The sequence below is a fragment of the Bos grunniens genome, chromosome 18 (assembly GCF_055505025.1).
Source record: "Bos grunniens cultivar Pamir isolate PY7600 chromosome 18, Bosgru_T2T1.0, whole genome shotgun sequence".
NCBI lineage: Eukaryota > Metazoa > Chordata > Mammalia > Artiodactyla > Bovidae > Bos > Bos grunniens.
The window spans coordinates 55,739,715-55,760,328 of NC_141182.1; the positions used below are offsets into that span (position 1 = coordinate 55,739,715).

The 20,614-nt window shown below is 49.1% G+C and overlaps 1 protein-coding gene across 2 annotated transcripts; it reads right to left on the reverse strand.

The window, feature by feature from the left end:
- HSD17B14 (hydroxysteroid 17-beta dehydrogenase 14) lies at positions 1-20,518 on the reverse strand. Of its 2 annotated transcripts, XM_086353502.1 has the most exons (9): positions 20,371-20,518; positions 19,690-19,728; positions 19,418-19,500; positions 18,823-18,889; positions 14,388-14,479; positions 1,100-1,204; positions 658-725; positions 461-557; positions 1-370 (listed from the first exon to the last, which is right to left on the reverse strand). In XM_086353502.1, exons 1-9 carry the CDS (start codon positions 20,456-20,458, stop codon positions 197-199), a joined length of 813 nt encoding a protein of 270 aa, XP_086209628.1. In that variant the 5' UTR covers positions 20,459-20,518; the 3' UTR covers positions 1-196. The 2 variants fall into 2 exon arrangements, 1 of the variants encoding a protein (XP_086209628.1); XR_015146252.1 differs by lacking the exon at positions 14,388-14,479.
- Between the last annotated feature and the right edge of the window lie 96 nt (positions 20,519-20,614).

A 20,614-nucleotide genomic window follows, 5' to 3' on the forward strand; every position in this document is an offset into this window, starting at 1 on the left:
TCCTGGTTGCAAAGTGCTTTTATGGGAAACTGTGGGGTGGTTTGGCACATTGGTGAGTGGTCTGAATGTCTACAGTCGGGGCTGGGGTGGGTGGAGTGCTGCACCTCAGAGGCAGAGGGTGGAAACTGGAATTTGGGAGACAGAGTTTGGGGTGGGAGGACCCTCATCAAGGAGGCCCAGGTGGAAATGTGGGAGATCAGGAAGGGGTGGTGGGGGCCTCCGCCGGGGCGGCCTGGCCTGCCTTGCGCCCATACCCCAGCTCCGCACCCCCGGTCACGAGCAGCTCAGTCCCCGTGCAGAAGGTGGCTTCGGAGGCCAAGAACACAGCAGCAGCCGCCACCTCAGCTGGCTGGCCCATGCGGCCCAGGGGCTGGGGAGAGACAAGGGGGAAAGGAGAGTCACGAGGAGCCCCCACCTGACCTCCACGCCCACACCACCTCGACCCGGGCCCCACTCCTACCTGGGCCAGAGTGCCCTCTCGGATTGTAGCAGTGGGGTCAGGTGTTGAGGCCGCCAGCTCTTCCCACAGAGGGGTCCAGATGTTTCCAGGGGAGATGCTGGGGTGGGGGAGCAGAGGAGGTCAGGGAAGTCCAATGCACACACTGCCCCTTGGACTCACTCCCTCAAGAGGCTCTCAACCCACGTGAAGCTGCTCACCAGTTGACACGGACGCCATACTGACTCTCATCCAGGGCCAAGGCTTTGGTCATTGCTGTCACTGCCCCCTGCAGAAGACAGGGCATGGAGAAAGTTCAGAGGAAATGAGGTTCCTTCCGCTGTCTCCTCCCATCCCTGAAGGAGGGCATGGCAACCCACTCCAGTATTCTTGCTTGGAGGATCCCATGGACAGAGGAGCCTGGCGGGCTATTGTCTATGGGGTCCCAAAGAGTCAGACACGACTGAGCAAATGACCTGGCACACATGCACCCAACCAGGGGGCGTCAAGCAGGGGCATCGGAAGAGGGAAGTCACACTCTCTCTGCAGGTTGCCTCCGGCTGCACCAGGCTCTGTTTCCTGGAAGGCCAGGTGGCCGTGCCTCAGGCCATACCTCAGGGCTGAGACACCTGGAGGAAGGGGCAGGGTATCTCGGCGGTGTACCTTGGTGGCCACGTAGGGAACCGCTTGGGACTGGCCAATCGCCCCAACCAGGCTGGAGATGTTGATGACATTTCCCCGGCTCTTGCGCAGGTGAGGGAGGGCGAGCTGGGGAGACAGAGAGCGGAGTAAGCCGCCCAAGCCCCTGGATCTCCCCCCAGCCCCGTTGAAATGCCTCCTGGCCGTCTCCCTGATGTGCTCACGAGCGGATCTGGGTGCCTTGTACAGACAGCAGCCAGGGCTCCAGGGCACCTTCTGTGGTTTTCCCCGTGGTCTCTGAGTAGCAGCCCTTGAGGAGTCTGTCTTTATCTGAAAGGAATTTTTCTTTCTTTTTCTTTTTTTGGCTGCACTGTGCCGTCGTTGCTGCAGGCAGGCTTTCTCTAGCTGAGGAGAGTGGGGGCTACTCTCTCTTCTCTACAGGGCTTCTCTTGTGGTGCACGGGCTTAGTTGCCCCGAGGCATGTGGGATCTTCCTGGACCAGGGTTCAGATGTGTGTTTCCTGCATTGGTAAGCAGGTTCTAAACCACTGGACTACCAGGGAAGTCCTGGGAAGGATCCTTCTGTCTCTTGGCCTGCCTGCCTCTCTCTCTCTCTCTCTCTCTGCCTCTGTCTGTCTCTGCCTCCCCCTTCTGTGTCCCTGACCCCATCTCTCAGGGTCCCTGTGCCTCTCTCTCTAGCTCTTTGTATATTACTCAAACTCCTGTTCATTACAAGATAGGAAAATGAAAGATAGACCAAGATGGCTGCATATGTTACAAAAAAAGAAAAAAAGGGAGGAATCCCTTTTATACATGAAGGGGAAGATAAGTTTCTCTGAGTTTCAGGGAAAACTCTGGTCCAAACGTGACATGGCAGACCTTCATGAAATGAACTCCCTACTCTGCCAACCCTGCAACCCCCTGGCCACCCGGAGGTCCCTAAACTAACTCTCAACTCTCTCTCCCTTTCCTTTTCTCTTCACTCCAGTCTGTCTCTGCTCCTCAGTCTCGAATGACCTTGAGTAAATTCCAATTCTATCCCTCCCCTTGCTTGCTTTGGGCAAGGCCCCTTCCTATCGCTAAAGATTGATTAATGGGTACAAGGTGGCTCCCCCCAAGGGATACTCAGAATGGGAAGCTAATCTATTCCCTCTCTGTATCACCCCACCAGCTCTTGCAGACCTCCACTCCCTCACAAAACAGCCTCTGCCCCATCCTCAGTGCTGTATCTTCAGATATTCCCCCAAGTGTTCCAACCTTAGGGCCTTTGCACTTGCTATTCTCGCTGCCTGGAATGTTTTTCCTGATATAGCATGTGACTTACTCCTAGGGTGACCAACTCTCCCCAGTTTGTCCAGGAGTGAAGGGTTTCTGAGGACACAGGACATTCAGTTCAGGGCTGAAAGGGGATAGTCCTATCCCCTCAGCAACTTTAGTGCAAATGTTACCTCCTCAGTGAGGTTTCCCTGACCATTCTATTTAAAACATATATTTTTTTTAAAGGATGGCTAGGTGTCCAGCTCTGTAAGAATCTGGCTTATTAATCCCAAGTGGCCATCCACACATACATTCAACATGCTGTTACTTTCTTTTTTGGCAGCACCTCAGATCTTAGTTCCCTGACCAGGGATTGAACCCACACCCCTACGGAGGAAGCACGGAGTCTTAACCACTGCACCACCAGGGAAGTCCCTACCATTCTATTTAAAACTGCAACCTGCCTATCCCTGGGTCCCCAGCCATTTAACTCCCTCCTCTCCCCGACCCTGGCAAGGTGAGGTCCGTGGGAGCTGAGCCAGGCTTATTCGCCACCTCATCTCAGCACTGGGCACACAGCTAGTGTTCAATAAATATTTGTCCCGTACTCCTGTGGCCCCTCTCCAACCCTCACACACACTCCTCCCCAATCCCTCCCCACATGCTGGCTCCTCCCCCACCCCTCCTGCCAAGGTCACCTATGCCTGTGTGTGGCTACATCAAGGACCTGCTAGTCTCTTATCAGCCTGACCTCTGCGCATCCCTCCCTTGGACAACCCGACCTAAGAGAGCCTGGCTCACTCAGCAGACACACTGTAGCCTCACCCTGGCCTGACTCCATTTCCCCTAAATGTTGGGGTTCCTGGGTCCGCTTCTTGCCTTCCCTGCTCTGCCATGGGAGGCCCACGTTCCTGGGTTTCCATGGGCACCTCCTAAGTCTCCCTCGGAGCCCCCTTGTGGAGCTGGATCTGCCACCTGCGGGCATTTCCATCTCTGTGTCTCAAGGGCAAAACTTAAGCGTTGGGTCCTCCCAAACCTGCCCCCATCCCTGGCCCCCAGTCTCTGACGTGGGGTCCACTCCCACTCAGCCTCTCAAATCAGAGTCTCAGGAGATGTGTGGGGGGGGCTTCAGGAGACTCCCCCTTGGGTCCTCAACTGACCCATCACCAAGGTGCTCTTAAATCTCTACAATTCCCTAGCTCACTAATTCATTCAACCAACATATCATGAGGACCTACTGTGTGCCAGGTAACGGGGTAAAAGCTGGGGATACTGCAGGAAACAAGCCTGGGAGAGATTTCTGCCCTCATGGAGCTCAAGTTGCATGGGGAGGCAGCCAGAAGCAAATGCAAGTGCACTGTGGAATGTTCTAGAGTGTGTTTGGGCTTCCCAGGTGGCTCAGTGGTAAAGAATCTGCCTGCCAAAGCAGAAGACTTGGGTTTGATCCCTGGGTTCGGAAGATCCCCTGGAGAAGGAAATGGCAACCCACTCCAGTATTCTTGCCTGGGAAATCCCATGGACAGAGGAGCCTGGTGGGCTACAGTCCATGGGGTTGCAAAGAGTTGGACACAATTTAGCGACTAAACAACAAATAAAGAGTGTGACTGGGGACACGGAACCAGAAGGAGAGCAGGATAAGGGAGAATGGGAGTGTTGGGCTGGGTGCAGTTTCAAACAGGGTGCCCGAGTGAAGGCTTTGGGAAAGTGCGTGTATGCTCAGTCATTTCAGTCGTGTCCAACTCTTTGAGACCCCATGGACTGTAAGCCTTCAGTGGCCTCTGTCCATGGGATTCTCCAGGCAAGAATCCTGGAGTGGGTTGCCATTCCCTTCTCCAGGGCATCTTCCTGACTCAGGGATTGAACCTGTGCCCCCTGCAGTGGAAGCACGGAGTTCTAATCACTGGATGGCCAGGGAAATCCCAGATTTGAGCATTTTGAGTCCAGGCGTGAGCTGTGGGCATCTCTTAGAGAAAACCATGCCAGGCAGCAGGAACACGGAGTGCAGAGGCCCTGAGGCAAGACCAGGTGGGGTGTGTTTGGCAACAAGAAGGGCATTGTGGAGGGAAGTGACATCAGAGGAGCGATAGGGGTCAGATTGCGTGAGGCCTTGAAATGCAAGTGCGCAAATGCAACCGCCTCCTGATGTCAGTTCCTACCCCACTCTGCCCGCTGATTTCTTCCTCATACAAGAGCTAGAGTGGTCTGTTAGTAGTAACGATCTTAGTATTCATGGGCTAACATCATCTTCCCGGCTGGCACTAGTAGTAAACAACTTGCCTGCCAATGCAGGAGTTGCAAGAGACACGGATTTGATCCCTGGGTCGGGAAGATCCCCTGGAGGAGGGGCCTGGCAACCCACTCCAGTATTCTTGCCTGGAGAGTCCCATGGACAGAGGAGCCTGCTGGGCTACAGTCCATAGGGTCACAAAGAGTTGGACAGGACTGAAGCGATGTAGCATGCACATCACCTTCTTGCTCAAATGCTTTCGATGCCTCCCTGCTGCTCTTGAGGTGAAGACCAGATGCCTCAGGGATTTCCCTGGCGGTTCAGTGGTTAAGTCTCCACGCTTCCAAATGCAGGAGGCGCAGGTTCTATCCCTGGTCAAGAAACTAAGATCCCACGTGCCACTCAGCATGGCTGAAAAATTAAAAAAAAAAAAAAAAAAAAGACCAGATGCCCCAATAGGGCCCTCCAGGCCCCGTGTATGTGCCCCTCAACCCCTTCGTGCACCAACCCCTTCCCTCAGCCTTGGGTCCTCAACAGGCCAAGGCACTCTTGAATCTCTACGATTCCCTTGCTCATTAATTCATTCAACCAACATTTCATGAGGACCTACTATGTACCAGGTAACAGGGTAAAAGCTGGGGACACTGCAGGAAACAAGACTGGGAGAAACTTCTGCCCTCATGGAGCTCAAGTTGCATGGGGAGGCAGCCAGAAGCAAATGCAAGTGCACTGTGGAATGTTCTAGAGTGTGTTTGGGCTCCTAATTCTCTCTCAGGGCCAGGCCTCTGCACAGCCTATTCCCTTCCAGGAATGTCTGCACCTCTGTGTACCTCCATGAAGGACCCACCGGACTCTTAACGGCCTGACTGCCTCCCCTTCAGACACCAATCTCTCCCACCTCTCCCCGAGTTAACATCTCTCATCTTTCATTTTCTCCAGGAAGCCTACCATGACTTCCAGAACACACTCACTCATATAAACTCGTCTCTTGTTTATTTGGTAACACTTGGCTGCCCTGTGACTATAAACTCCACAAAGGCAAAGACCACGTGGTTCACCCCGCAGCACCTACAAATGCTTGCTCAGTCTTTGATGAGTAAATAGATAAGTGAACGGATGGGTCTCTAAGAACCAATCCGGCTCTGAGCGCTTACGATGGACACTCCAGTGCTCAAATGCCTTCCGTGAACACCCTCCTGACAAGATTCTCTTTCCTTAACTATATAAATATCCCAACCTCCTCTGGCGTTTTCTCTAACCTGGGGAATGGCTAACTTCGCATCAGAATTCACCAGGGAGGTCAAAGACCCAGAGATTCTGACTCAGGAGGCCTGGGCTGGGGTCCCAAGAATCAATATTTATAGAGCTTACAAGGAGGCGCTTCCCTGGTGGTCCAGTGGCTAAGACTCCAAGCTCCTAATGCAGGGGGCATGGGTTCGATCCCTGGTCAGGGAGCTAGATCCCTCGTGCCACAACTAAGACTCAGCACCGCCAAATAAACAGGTAAATATTTTTAAAAATAAATAAAGGGCTTGCAAGGGATGCTGGTGGTGATCCTGATGGTGGTGATGAAGGTAGTGATGATGATGGTGGGAGTATGATGCCAATGATGTTGAAGATGGTCATGATAATGATGGTAAATGATGATGGTGGTGGTGATGGAAGTGATGGTGATTAAAATGATGGTGAAGGTGGCCATCATGGTGACGATGGCTATGATGAGGTTCATGATGATGATGATGGCAATGGCAGTCATGGTGGTTATGGTTATGATGACAGTGGTGGCAAGGGCAGCAACTTACGCATGTTGACAAATTTCTTTGCAATAGGCACTGGGATAGAGGCAAGAACAAGCAGACAAAAGTCTCTGCCCTCTGAAAAACCAGAGGCAACAGGCAGACTTTGGAGCTTGGTGTGAACAAATCAACTGTTATTAATAATAAGACATTTGGGAACAACTAGGTGAAAATCCCATGGACGGAGGAGCCTGGTGGGCTGCAGTCCATGGGGTCGCGAAGAGTCAGACATGACTGAGGGACTTCACTTTCACTTTTCACTTTCATGCATTGGAGAAGGAAATGGCAACCCACTCCAGTCTTCTTGCCTGGAGAATCCCAGGGACGGGGGAGCCTGGTGGGCTGCCATCTATGGGGTCACACAGAGTCGGACATGACTGAAATGACTTAGCAGCAGCAGGTGACTTTAAATAGGGCTTGGGCATTAAATGGTATTAAGAAATACTGTTCATTTTCTTAGGAGATCTAATAGTAATTTGGTCATGTAAAAAAATCTTAATTTTAATTTTTAACATGAAGTCAAATTTTTCATTGTTATTCTTTTTTTTTTCTGCCACCCCAAGCCACTTGTGGGAGTTTTAGTTCCCTGACCAGGGACTGAACCTGGGCTCTTGTCAGTGAAAGCACTGAGTCCTAACCACTGCACCACCAGGGAATTCCCTAAATGTATTTTTAAATTAAAACAGTATTTGGCTGTCCTTTGCCTCTTGGGAGTGGAGGGTAACTCTTGGGTTCATGTTTCTCCATGACTCCCAGAGTGTCCGCAGGGAGTGGCCCCCACTTGCCCTGGTGATGCCCTTCATTGGCTCCCTGACAACTACTCCCCAGGCTGAAGACAGCGATTCACAGGATGGCTTTCCATCCACCCTGCCCTTCAATCCCCACCTAGGCTCTGCTTATGGGGGAACCCCAGCTAACATAGGTGTGGCCACGAAACTGTGATGACAAGAATTCTAAAAATCTGAATAAGAAAGTTTCAAGATTAGCTAAGACCATGGTATCAATGTTAGTCTTACTGTGATTTCATAGAAGAATGTTCTTTTGATTTTAGGAAATACCCTCCAAAGCACTATGGGTAAAGAGACATCATACATATACATGCAGGCTCAGTTATGTCTTTGCAACCCCATGGACTGTAGCTCGCCAGGCTCTTCTGTCCATGGAATTCTCCAGGCAAGACTACTGGAGTGAGATACCATTTCCTTCAGGGAATCTTCCCAACCCAGAGATCGAACCCGAGTCTCTTGTAGCTCCTGCATTGGCAAGTGCGTTCTTTAACACTTGCCCCACATGGGAAGCCCTCAAAATAGATTGCAACTTATTCCTAAATACAGAGATAGAAGGATATAGCAAATATGATTTTTTTTTTTAAAGTGTTAACAACGGGGAGTCTGGATATACAGGAATTCTCTGTACTATCCGGGAAATATTCTGTAAGTCTTAAGTTATGTCAAAATAAAAATAAATAAATGTTCTAATCCATTGGTAGTATTCATGAAGTTCTTACTAATGAAATTATATGATGTCCGGGTACGGGATGGTAGAAGGCAATGGATACAACAAGCTTAACAAAATGTTTCTAATATAATTGGACTTCCTTGAAGATTAGTGGTTAAGACTTCTTGGTTAGGAAGTTTCACATGTCACACGATGTGGCCAAAAATAAATAAAATACATTTGCCTTGGAAAATATTTATAATTGCTAAAGGCAAATGGAGATGGAGAATTTCTCGGGTTAAAATCTACCTGGGTGGTTTCTGCCCCAGGGCCTTTGCTACTCTTTGGGCAGCAAAACGTCCTACTTCTCTACTTCCTTCACTTCCATTCAAAGTTCAGCTCAAGCCTTAACCTTTCCCTTCTACTCCTCCCAGGCTTCATTTGCCCAATATGTATATCAGAGACTACAGACTGAGTAGCCACAAGAAACAGAAATGGAGCAAGGTTCACAATAACAGTGATACCTTGCAGAGAGTAAACTGGGTGCCAGGCATGTTCTAAGGGCTTTGTGGGTATTTAATCATATTCAATTCTCAGGACAACCATGTGAATTAGCTAATGCTATTAAGCTTCAGCAATATGTGAACCGTGAACTTCCAGATGTTCAAGCTGGTTTTAGAAAATGCAGAGGAACCAGAGATCAAATTGCCAACATCTGCTGGATCATTGAACAAGCAAGAAAGTTCCAGAAAAACATCTATTTCTGCTTTATTGACTATGCCAAAGCCTTTGACTGTGTGGATCACAATAAACTGTGGAAAATTCTGAGATGGGAATACCAGACCACCTGACCTGCCTCTTGAGAAACCTGTATGCAGGTCAGGAAGCAACAGTTAGAACTGGACATGGAACAACAGACTGGTTCCAAATAGGAAAAGGAGTACGTCAAGGCTGTATATTGTCACCCTGCTCATTTAACTTCTATGCAGAGTACATCAAGAGAAACGCTGGGCTGGAAGAAGCACAAGCTGGAGTCAAGATTGCCAGGAGAAATATCAAGAACCTCAGATATGCAGATGACACCACCCTTATGGCAGAAAGTGAAGAGGAACTAAAAAGCCTCTTGATGAAAGTGAAAGAGGAGAGTGAAAAGTTGGCTTAAAGCTCAACATTCAGAAAATGAAGATCATGGCATCTGGTCCCATCACTTCATGGGAAATAGATGGGGAAACAGTGAAAACATGTCAGACTTTCTTTTTTTGGGCTCCAAAATCACTGCAGATGGTGACTACAGTCATGAAATTAAAAGATGCTTACTCCTTGGAAGGAAAGTTATGACCAACCTAGATAGCATATTCAAAAGTAGAGACATTACTTTGCCAACAAAGGTCCGTCTAGTCAAGGCTATGGTATTTCCAGTAGTCATGTATGGATGTGAGAGTTGGACTGTGAAGAAAGCTGAGCACTGAAGAACTGATGCTTTCGAACTGTGGTGTTGGAGACTCTTGAGAGTCCCTTGGACTGCAAGGAGATCCAACCAGTCCATTCTGAAGGAGATCAGCCCTGGGATTTCTTTGGAAGGAATGATGCTAAAGCTGAAACTCCAGAACTTTGGCCACCTCATGCGAAGAGTTGACTCATTGGAAAAGACTCTGATGCTGGGAGGGATTGGGGGTAGGAGGAGACAGGGACGACAGAGGATGAGATGGCTGGATGGCATCACTGACTCAATGGACGTGAATTTGAGTGAACTCTGGGAGTTGGTGATGGACAGGGAGGCCTGGCGTGCTGTGATTCATGGGGTCACAAAAAGTCGGACACAACTGAGCGACTGAACTGAACTGATTCAGCTTCCTACTACAGATGAGAAAACCTAGATGCAGAGAGACTGAGTAACTTACCCAATGTTATAAGCAAGAAGTGACAGAGAACCCAGGCAGGCAGATGCCAGATCTAGACCCTCAGCGGTCTCTGCACCAGCCGTTCACAGGTAAGAGTCACAGGAAGGAGACCCAGGAGGGAGAGCTTGGGACTGGGAGAGTCAGGCCACGTCTGGCAGACTGTCTCCCTCCCTGTGGGTCCAGCTGTCAAATTTCCAGGAGAAACCAGAAAACCGGTTGTTTATGAGAAATTTCTCTCTCTCCCTTTTAAAAATGCTGATAGCTAATGAGGGAGGGAGAGAAAGAAAAAAAATATATAGGGCTTCCCTGGTGGGGCTCAGTAGTAAAGAATCCACCTGCCAATGCAGAAGACACAGGTTCAATCCCTGGTCCGGGAAGATCCCCCATATTGTGCAGCAATTAAGCCTTCATGCTGCAAATACTGAAGCAGGAGAAACCTAGAGCCCGTGCTCAGCACCAGGAGAAGCCACTGCAGTGAGAGGCCCCGCTCACAACAACTACAGAGCAGTCCCCACTCTCCACCACTAGACAAAAGCCTGAGCACAGCCAAAAAATTTTTAATTAAATTAAAATATATATATATATATGTGCACACACATATCCTTTATGGGCTGTGATTTATGACTGTCTTACTGTACAGAGGTGCTAATCTTCCTCTTATTATTATTATTATGCCACGCCCCACAGCTTTCAGAGTCTTAGTTCTCAGACTGAGGATTAACCCCACACCCTCGACAATGAAATCACAGAGTCCTAACCACTGGACTGTCAGGGAATTCTGGCTGTGCTTAGTCACTCAGTCATGTCCGACTCTGTGACCCCATGGACTGTAGCCTGACAGGCTCCTCTGTCCATGGGGATTCTTCAGGCAAGAATACTGGAGTGGGTTGCCATGCCCTCCTTCTGGGAATCTTTCCAACCCAGGGATCGAACCCAGGTCTCCTGCGTTGCAGGTAGACTCTTTACTGGTCTGAACCACCAGGGAAGCCCATGCATACTGGAGCGGGTAGCCTATCCCTTCTCCAGGGGATCTTCCCGACCCAGGAATCAAACCAGTGTCTCCTGCATTTCAGGCAGATTCTTCACCAGCTGAGCTAGGCACCAGTCTTAGAAGCTGAACAGAAACTGGGGACAGGAGCCAAGGCTGACTGGTTGAGCAACAAATTATCCAGTTTCCCTGGGGACATTTCACCTGGATCTCCGACAAGATCTGGGGAGCACTTGAGCATCCCCACACAGGTGACCCCTGGCCCACAGAGTGGGCCTCTGCCCTCTGATTATATTGTGGTTTTTTTAATATTTACTTATTTGGCTATGCCGGGTCTTAGTTGCATCACACGGGATATTTTTCAGTTGGGGCCTGTGGGATCTAGTTCCCTGACAAAGGATGGAATGTGAGCCACCTATATTGGAGGTGTGGAGTCAGCCCCTGGACCCCCAGAGAAGTTCCAGTTTATAGGGTTTTTTTTTTTTTTTTTTCTGAGCTCCTTTAGCCTTGGGCTAGCGGGCTCCAAACTGATGTCTTCAAGCCTCAACCCCTGCTCTAGATGCAGGGCTCCCACGTGGGAATCCGGTTAGCATCTCTCATTCAACAGTCCCCCAGGCCATGTACTTCTCCCCCGGCCTTCCCAGGGCAGTGGATGGCCACACACTTCTGCCAGTTGCTGGGGATGGGGGTGAGGGAAACAAACAAATCAGAAACAAACTCCACCGCCCCTTTCTTTGGCAAATCTGCCCCCACATCTAGTCTACTATAAGGAAATCTTTACAATCCACCATGACAATGCATACAGAATCGGACCGTTTCTCACCAAATCCACCAGACTGGTGGCCTCCGACATCACCTACTCCAGCCTGGACCACCCCATCAGCACCTGTTTACTGGCTTTGCGGCCTCTGCCCTCGTGCCCCACTCTGTTCCCCACGCGGCTGCCAGATGGCACAATATCCCACTTACAGCAGTTCGAGTTCCTCTGCTCTGAATACTCTATGGCTCCTGGCTCAGTTCAGTTCAGTCACTCAGTCGTGTCTGACTCTTTGCCACCCCATGGACTGCAGCATGCCACGCTTCCCTGTCCATCACCAACTCCTGGAGCTTGCTCAAGCTCCTTTCCATCGAGTCGGTGATGTCATCCAACCATCTCATCCTCTGTCATCCCCTTCTCCTCCTGCCTTCAATCTTTCCCAGCATCAGGGTCTTTTCCAGTGAGTCAGTTCTTCGCATCAGGTGGCCATCAGGTACTGGAGCTTCAGCTTCAGCATCAGTCCTTCCGGTGAGTATTCAGGATTGATTTCCTTTAGGACTGACTGGTTTGATCTCCTTGCAGTCCAAGGGACTCTCAAGAGTCTTCTCCAACACCACAGTTCAAAAGCATCAATTCTCTGGTGCTCAGCTTTCTTTATGGTCCACCTCTCACATCCATACATGACTACTGGAAAAACCATAGCTTTCACTGTATGGACCTTTGTCAGCAAAGCAATGTCTCTGCTTTTTAATATGCTGTCTAGGTTGGTCACAGCTTTTCTTCCAAGGAACAAGCGTCTTTTAATTTCATGGCTGCAGTCACCATCTGCAATGATTTTGGAGCCCAAGAAAATAAATGGCTCCTGGCTCAGTCAGCGTCAAAGCCAAGTCCTCTCTGGGGTTTCCCAAGCCCCAGCACGATCTGCCGTCAGCTTATGTCCTCTCCCTGCTTCGCCTGTGTTGTCAAGCTCCCTTCTCACTGTAGATTTCCACCCCAGGGCCTTTGCACTGGCTGTTCCTCTGCTAGATTGCAATTGCTCACACACCTCCTTGGGGGCTTGCCTCAAATGTCACCTCTTAGAGAAGCCTTCTGACTACCTACCCTGTCTAAAAGAGCACACACATACACACACACAAACAGAAAACAAACAAAAACCTTATCTGGTAAAGATTATACTGAATTGTTTACAGGTGAAATATGATATCTGAGATTTACTTCCCTAGAGGTTCAGACGGTAAATAATCTGCCTGTAAGGCAAGAGATCTGGGTTCCGTCCTTGGGTTGGAAGATTCCCTGGAAAAGGAAATGGCAATCCACTCCAGTATTCTTGCCTGGAGAATTCTATAGACAAAGGAGCCAGGCAGGCTACAGTCCATAGGGTTGCAAAGAGTCAGACACAACTGAGCCATTAACACTTTCATTTTTCACTCCAGAAAAGATAAAAGAAAAAAGTGAGGAGTTGACAAGAAGCAAGAATGGTAGAATATTGATTGTTAGGACTGGGTGATGGGTATGCGGGTTCAGTACTATTAATACAATTCTCTGTGTTTTCATGCATGCGTGTAAAATGCCACAAGAAAAAGTTTTATAACATAGCATTTACACTTGCCCATCCTTCTTGATCCGCTTACCTCTCTTCACTTTTTGGCACAGCACTTATCACTCCCTGATGTTATATCATATTTCCTGGCTTACTGTCTGTCTCCCCCATGAGAATGTTGGCTCCCCAGGGTCACAGCTCTTTGTCTATTTTGTTCCCTGCTGCACGGCCAGTGCTTAGCATGTGTCTGGTGCTAAATAATTGTTTGTTGAATGAGTGAATACAGAAGTATTATGATGGGGAATTCTCTGGTGGTCCAGTGGTTAGGACTCCAAGTTTCCACTGCAGGGGACATGGGTTCAATCCCTGGTTGGGAAAATAAGATCCTGCAAGCTGCTAAGTAGCGCCCCCAAAATGTATTATAATAAAAAATAGAAGTAATCAACTAATTAAAATTTATTTTATTTACTAATGATGGGGCTCCCTTGGAAGTCCAGTGGTTCACCTTCCAATGCAGGGGGTGAGGGTTTGACCCCTGGTCAGAGAGCTAAGATCCCACATGCCTATCGGCCAAAAAACCAAAACATAAAGCAGAAGCAATACTGCACCAAATTCAATGAAGACTTTTTAAATGGTCTACATCAAAAAAAAACAAACAAACAAAAAAACAACACCTTACCAAAAAAGAGAGTAAACTATAATCTTAAAAAATACTTTGATGAAAACAAGCTGTTATCATAGAGAATGAACATATAGGTGTGAAAGTGAAAGTCGCTCAGTTGTGTCCGACTCTTTGCAACTGGGATTCTCCAGGCCAGAATACTGGAGTGGGTAGCCTTTCCCTTCTCCAGGGGATCTTCCCAACCCAGGAATCGAACCGTGGTCTCCTGAATTGCAGGTGGATTCTGTCCCAGCTGAGCTACCAGGGAAGCCCCATATATAGGTGTAGATGCCACATAAGCAAGGATGATTGGGAAGGGCCTTTCTGAAGATGTGGTATTTGAACTGAGACAGTAAATAGGAGGCGGTTATAGCAAGCTTCAGAGGAAAGGCATAGGGGTAGAGGGGGGATGCTCTTTCCTCCTAATAGCTATTCGTTGGATGGCAAAGCTGTATCTGTCTATTACTGACTCCTTGTCCCAACCCCTCCCTCCATATCCTTAACATCCCTCACCACACCATGCTGGAAGGTTCTGGAAGGTTGCTAAGAAGATGGGGCTATGTAGCCAACACAGGTAGCTTTGGCTGGATATAGGGATCTATGGGCATTTCTTTTCTACGAAGAACGGAGCCCTTCCGGAATAAGATCAAAGCAAGGCACACAAAACATTTGGCTCTTAGACAAAGTGGGTCTGAAAAGCTCATGGTCAGGAGGTCACCCAGGCCTGGTGGCGGGGACCCCAGCCTCACCTTGGTCAGGGTGTATGTCCCCAGCAGGTTCAGCTCCAGCAGCTGGCGAAAGCCCTGGGCGGAGGTCTCCTCGGGCCACTGTGGGGGTGGGTCTAAGGGTCGGGTGAGAGAGAGACGGACGAAAGGATGAGGGAACCGTGAAGACAGGAGAACAGGGAAGGGAAACAGGCATGCGGGGGCGGAAGGGGGTCGGGGGCGGAGAGCGTGGGGTGGGGAAGAGCATGGGGGGTGGCAGACGAGAGGGTCAGGCGTCCTGAAGAGGAAAGGAGGCTGCATAATGGTTACTAAAAAAATAAGCATCCAGCTGGGTTAAGAAGATGGAGTTTAGGATTTCCCTGGGGGGCCGATGGCTAAGAATCCACCTCCAGTGCAGAGTATATGGGTTCGATCCCTGGCCCAGGAAGATTCCACATGCCCCCGCGGGCAACTAAGCCCGCGTGCCGCAGCCACGAAGCCCAGGCTGCAACTGCTGAAACCCCTGTGCCTAGAGCCTGTGCTTCACAAGAGAAGCCATCTCCTCACCAGTTGCCAGCACCTCGACTAGAGAACAGTCTCCTGCTTTCCGAAACTAGAGAAAGCCCTCACGCAGCAACAAAGACACAGCACTGCCAACAAAAAATAATAAAAACAAATTTTAAGATGTGGTTTATATGTACAAATGGAGTATTACTCAGCCTTAAAAAAGGAAATTCTGCCATTTGCAGCAACCTAGAGAATATTATGCTTAGTGAAATAAGTCAGATGGAGAAAGACAAATGCCGTATGATATCACTTGTATGTGGAATCTAACAAATAATATAAATAAATGTATTAATATATGCAAAATGGAAACAGACTCAGATATCGAAAACAAACTTGTGGTTACCAAAGGGGTAAAGGAAGGAGGGAGGAAAATTTGGGGGTATACAAGATGAAAAAACAAAATCAGAAAACTAGGGGTATGCAAACTCCTACAGATACAAACTACCATGTATAAAATAGATAAGCAACAAGGATATACTCTATAGCACAGGGAATTGTAGCCATTATCTTGAAATAACCCAGGATGGAATATAGTCTGTAAAAACAGAGTCACTCTGCTGCAAACCTGAAGCGAACATAATACTGTAAATCAACTATACGTCAATTAAAACATTTAAAAGAAGCAGCAAGAGAGAGAAAAAAAAAAAAAAACCTTGAAAGCAGTCACAGGGCCAGAAAACCTGGGTTCAAACCTCAACCCTGCCATCTCTTAGCTATGTGACCTCAGGCAAGTCACTTTGCTTCTCTGCGCCTGTTTGCTCATTTGCAAAATGAGGGTAACACCTCATTCTCAGAAATTTCACAAGTCAATATTTGTGCCTGACACCCAGTACAATAAATGTGTTTAAGTCAATAGAACTGGGTAGATAGTAGACGGACAGGAAAATCAACATTCAGAAGAAAAGAGGCAGGAAAGATACGCACAAGAACAGGAAAATTAAAAAAAAAAAAACCTGGGAAAAATGGCCCCCAAACCTTCCAAAGGCTTTAGGAGTCAAAGTGGATGAAGAGGGTCTTCCTTGGTGGTCCAGGGACTAAAGATCCCACGCTCCCAATGCTAGGGCTCGGTCCCTGGTCAGGGAACTGGACCCCACGTGCGGCAGCTAAGACCTAGCACAGCCAAATAAATAAATATATTATAAAAGTGGATGAAAGGAAAGAGAGATGGGAAACAAGATGACGGACAATTAAGGAAATGTTGGGTATTCCTCCTGGAGACCCAGGGCTTATGGCTTTGTTTCTTTCAGAAAACAGTTCAGCTTCAGAGAATCTAGCCCAGATCTTATATCCAAAACCACCCCTGCCATTCTCTAAGCCCTCCATCAGCTTTATTTTTCTTCAAGGCCATTATCACTACGGGATATGTTAATATATACAACCAATTCTCATTCTTCGGGGCAATTATAGTCCACAAAGTCATAGAAAACACTGAAGTAGTGAATAGTGACCCCACTGCTTCTAAGGGGAAGCATGTATATATAATATTACATTATAACATATACATACTATGGACTGAATGCTTATGTCCTCCCCCAGATTTCATACATTCAACTCCTAACTTCAGGGCTTCCCTGGTGGCTTAGTGGTGAAGAATCCACTTGCCAATGCAGGAGACATGGGTTTGATCCCTGATCCAGGAGGATCCCACACGTAGCAGAGCAACTAAGCCCCACCACTGAGCCTGTGCTCTAGAGCCCGGGAGCCACAACTACTGAAGCCCACTCGCTCTAGAGCCCGTGCTCCACAACAAGAGAAGGCATCACAATGAGAACCTTGAGCACTGCACTTAGAAAGTAGCCCCCAGTCTCTGAAACTAGAGAAAAATCCGTGCATCAACAAAGACCCAGCACAGCCTATATATATATATATATATATATATATATATATATATATATATATATATAACTGTTAGAAGAAAAAAACCCCTAACTTTCAATAAGATGGTATTTGGAGGCGGGGGTCTGTGGGAGTTAAGTCATGAGGATGGAGCCCTCTTGAATGGGATTAGTGCCCTCATAAAAGAGACCCCAGTGAGGTCCTTCGTTCTTCCCACCTTGAGTGGGGCCTCACCAGACACCAAATCTGCCTCTGACTTGATCTTGGACTTCCCAGCCTCCAGAAATAAATGTTCATTGTTTAAGTCACTGAGTCCATGGTATTTCTATTATAGCAGCATGAGCAGACCAAGACAGAACATATTGTGTTATGTGTATCGTGAACATCGTGCTCCTGCTCAGTCGCAACAGTCACGTCCATCTCTTTGGGATCCCATGGACTGTAGCCCACCGGCTCCTCTGCCCATGGGATTCTCCAGGCAAGAACACTGGAGTGGGTTGCCACGCCTTCCTCCAGGGGATCCTCCGGACCCAAGATGGAACCTGAATCTCTTGCGTCTCCTGCACTGCATTACCGCTGAGCCACAGGGGAAGCCCATATAGGCACATATGTACATGTGTACAATTATGTTTCTCTAACATAGATTATAATCTTAAATCCTAAAAATAACTCGGACTGGTGGATTTATTTATTTTGCAAATAAAGCAATGGAGACTCAGGAATGTAGCTGACTTGCCTGGGGCTGCCCCACTCCAGGTACCAGAGTTAGGATTCAAGCCTGTCCAACTAGCCCCAGGGGGGCTTACAAGACACTGCCCTCTTCTGTCTCCACCTCTGGGCATCTCTTTGTTTGAAAGCTGAACTCAGAGGGCAGAGCATCACCTTCTTTGACCTTAGCTGGGAACACGTGCTGCTGGTGACTCAAACTTTTGCCTCTCTGAACTTGTCCGCAAATACCCAGAAAGCACAGTGGGATTCTGAGGTTACAACCCGCACCTGCACCAAGTAGGTGAGTTCGCAAATACGGAATCTGTGAATAAATGAGTATTAACTATATCTGCCTTTTATTGTCTATTTCCTTACTTTACAATGTGAATCCCATGAGGACAGGAAGTGAAAGTCACTGAGTCGTGTCCGACTCTTTGCAACCCCATGGACTATACAGTCCATGGAATTCTCCAGGCTAGAATACTGGAGTGGGTACCCTTTCCCTTTTCCAGGGGAATCTTCCCAACACAGGTATCAAACCCAGGTCTCCTGCATTGCAGGCAGATTCTTTACCAACTGAGCTATGAAGACAGGAAAGCTTGGTGGATTTTGCTCACTGCTAAATCTCCAGTCCCTAGGACAGAAGGTGGAGTATAAGCTAAAGCTAAGCTAAGTCGCTTCAGTCGTGTCCGACTCTGTGCGACCCCATGACAGCAGCCCGCCAGGCTCCCCTGTCCGTGGAGTATAGTAGATTCTCAATAAATATCTGCCGAATGGATCAAGCACATGGAGAGAAAGGAGTCACTAGTATCTCTTTAAATCCTTACAACAAGAGGAGAGTGCAGCCCAGAGAGAGTAAGTCAATTGCTCAACGTTGCCCAGCCAAGAAGAAAGGCTTCTTTCTACCACGGTGTGTGATCCCAGTCCAATCAGTTCACCTCTCTGAGTCTCAGTGTAGCCATGTGAGGCCTTGTTATAAAGGGTAGTCATTAACTGGATGGCAATTTCTCTTAAAAGCCTCCACACCAAGCCCTATAACCCATGTGTGGAAAATACGTCTTCCAAGTCATGGAAAAAGAGAAGGGCCATCAGCCTTGCTTCCTAGATAAGAAACAGGCTACAAGATGGACGTTATTCATCCAAGACAGTTCCCATAATTATAAGGCTGAGCGGTTACACTGTTCAGTACAATGACTCTATAACGATGATGAGAATGGTCATTTTCATTTTAGAAATGTAGAAACGGATGCAGAAAGGACTAAGGGCACAGGCCTGGGAGCACACAGCAGGGGTAGAGCCAGGCTTGGGGTGAGAAGCCAGGAGGTGGGTTGACACCACTGGGGAAAGGCCCTCAGGCCTCACGACTCACGGTAGCCAGCGTTGTTGACTATGCAATCCAGGCGGCCAAAACGGCGGATGGTCTCAGAAACGAGGGTCTGGGGAGAGAGAGGTCTTGTGAGTGAGCGGTGCTGGCACCAGGTCTTATAGAGCCAGGGGTCCCAAAGGCGAGGTGGGGACAGGAGTCACAGTTGAGGGGCTGGAGCCCAGCAGGCTGGTGACATTTGCACTGCGGTCACTACCCTAGAGACCTGGGACTGGGGACAGATGTCGGAGATACTGACTAGACAGAAGGAATGGAAAGTGAGGAAAGAGAAAAGAATCTTGCAGAACGAGACCCCCTGTGAGGAATGTATTTATCCCAATCCACGTGACAGCTGTGACAGAGCCTTGAATGAGTGGGAGGTAAAAGCAAATCCTCCCAGGAAACAAAAGACCTGGTCAGTACAGTTAGGGAAAGCCTTGAAGTAATACTGAGCTGAACGGTACAATAAAGCCAGGAGAACGGGGAAAGGCAGAGGGAAACGGCATGTGCAAGAGCTTTCGGGGCGGCCAGGGGAGGGGGGGTCGTGGGGAGAGAGAACCAATTGGACATGGCGGGTAGTAGAGACAGAAAATACGCTCACCCTCACATCTTCCTCCCGAGTCACGTCACAGAGCAGAAAGACAGTGCCAGGAAGCTCTCGCTCCACCGCCCTGCCCCTGGCCTCTGCAGGAAGAGAAGGGCTGAGGGTCTGGACTTCAAAGTCTGAGGGAGGAGGGGGCTGGGGGGCCGGATCCTGGGTCTGAAGGAGGAGGGAGCCAGGGGTTTGGACTCCTGGGTCTACCAGAAGAGGGGTCTAGGGGCCTGGACTCCTCCTGGAGGGTTGGGGATGAGGACTGAGGGACCCTCACTCACCATCTTTGTCACAGATAACCACTTGTGCACCGCTTTCCACTGAGAATAGGAAAAGAAGAGGTTACCCCAGCGAAGATCTTGGCGAAGGCCTCTGCTGCCCTCTAGTGGCCACTTACAGTGGGTGGGGCCCGTCTCCCACTCTGCTCCCCTCGTGACCCCAAAGTCTCGTGATGACTCCCTAGGACAGAGGGCAGAAGTTTTGACAGATACTCTTCTGGGTTACTCTAGGTGCCTGCTGGGGCTCCTGAGCCTGCCTTCGTGGGTTCCAGAGTAAACCCGAAATCTGCAAGAGACATCGTCCCCCAAACCGCCTGTTTGCAGAGACAGCTGAGAACAGAGAAACGGCGTTTGGAAATCTGCGAAAATCTCAGGCCCTAGGCAACCACTGCCTACCTTTTCGTTCACTTTGCAAACCGGATCTTGTAAGATAAGAATCTAGACTCCAGTATGCTACTGCTAAGTCCCTTCAGTCGTGTCCGACTCTGTGTGACCCCAGAGACGGCAGCCCACCAGGCTCCCCCGTCCCTGGGATTCTCCAGGCAAGAACACTGGAGTGGGTTGCCATTTCCTTCTCCAAGACTCCAGTATAGGACCTACTTTTTCTCACACCCATTAGTTAGCCCTCGGGGGTCCCTCCTCTCCCAGATTCCCAATATTTAGAGCCAGCCAGACCCCATTCACCGAAAGCTCGAACGATCCCGGCTCCTATGCCGCGGCCGCCGCCGGTCACGATGACCACCTTCCCAGCATAGCGCGTTCCCATTGCCATTCCGCCAGACACCGCCTCTCCTCTGTCAGTCACTCCGGGCTTCTATCCACCTCCAAAGTCGGGTGAGGTAGTGGGTCGAATCGTAAATAAGGGCCGGATACTGGAAGCCCGGCCCTGAGGGTGGGGGTGGGGGGCGTTGCCAGGAAAGCCAGAAGC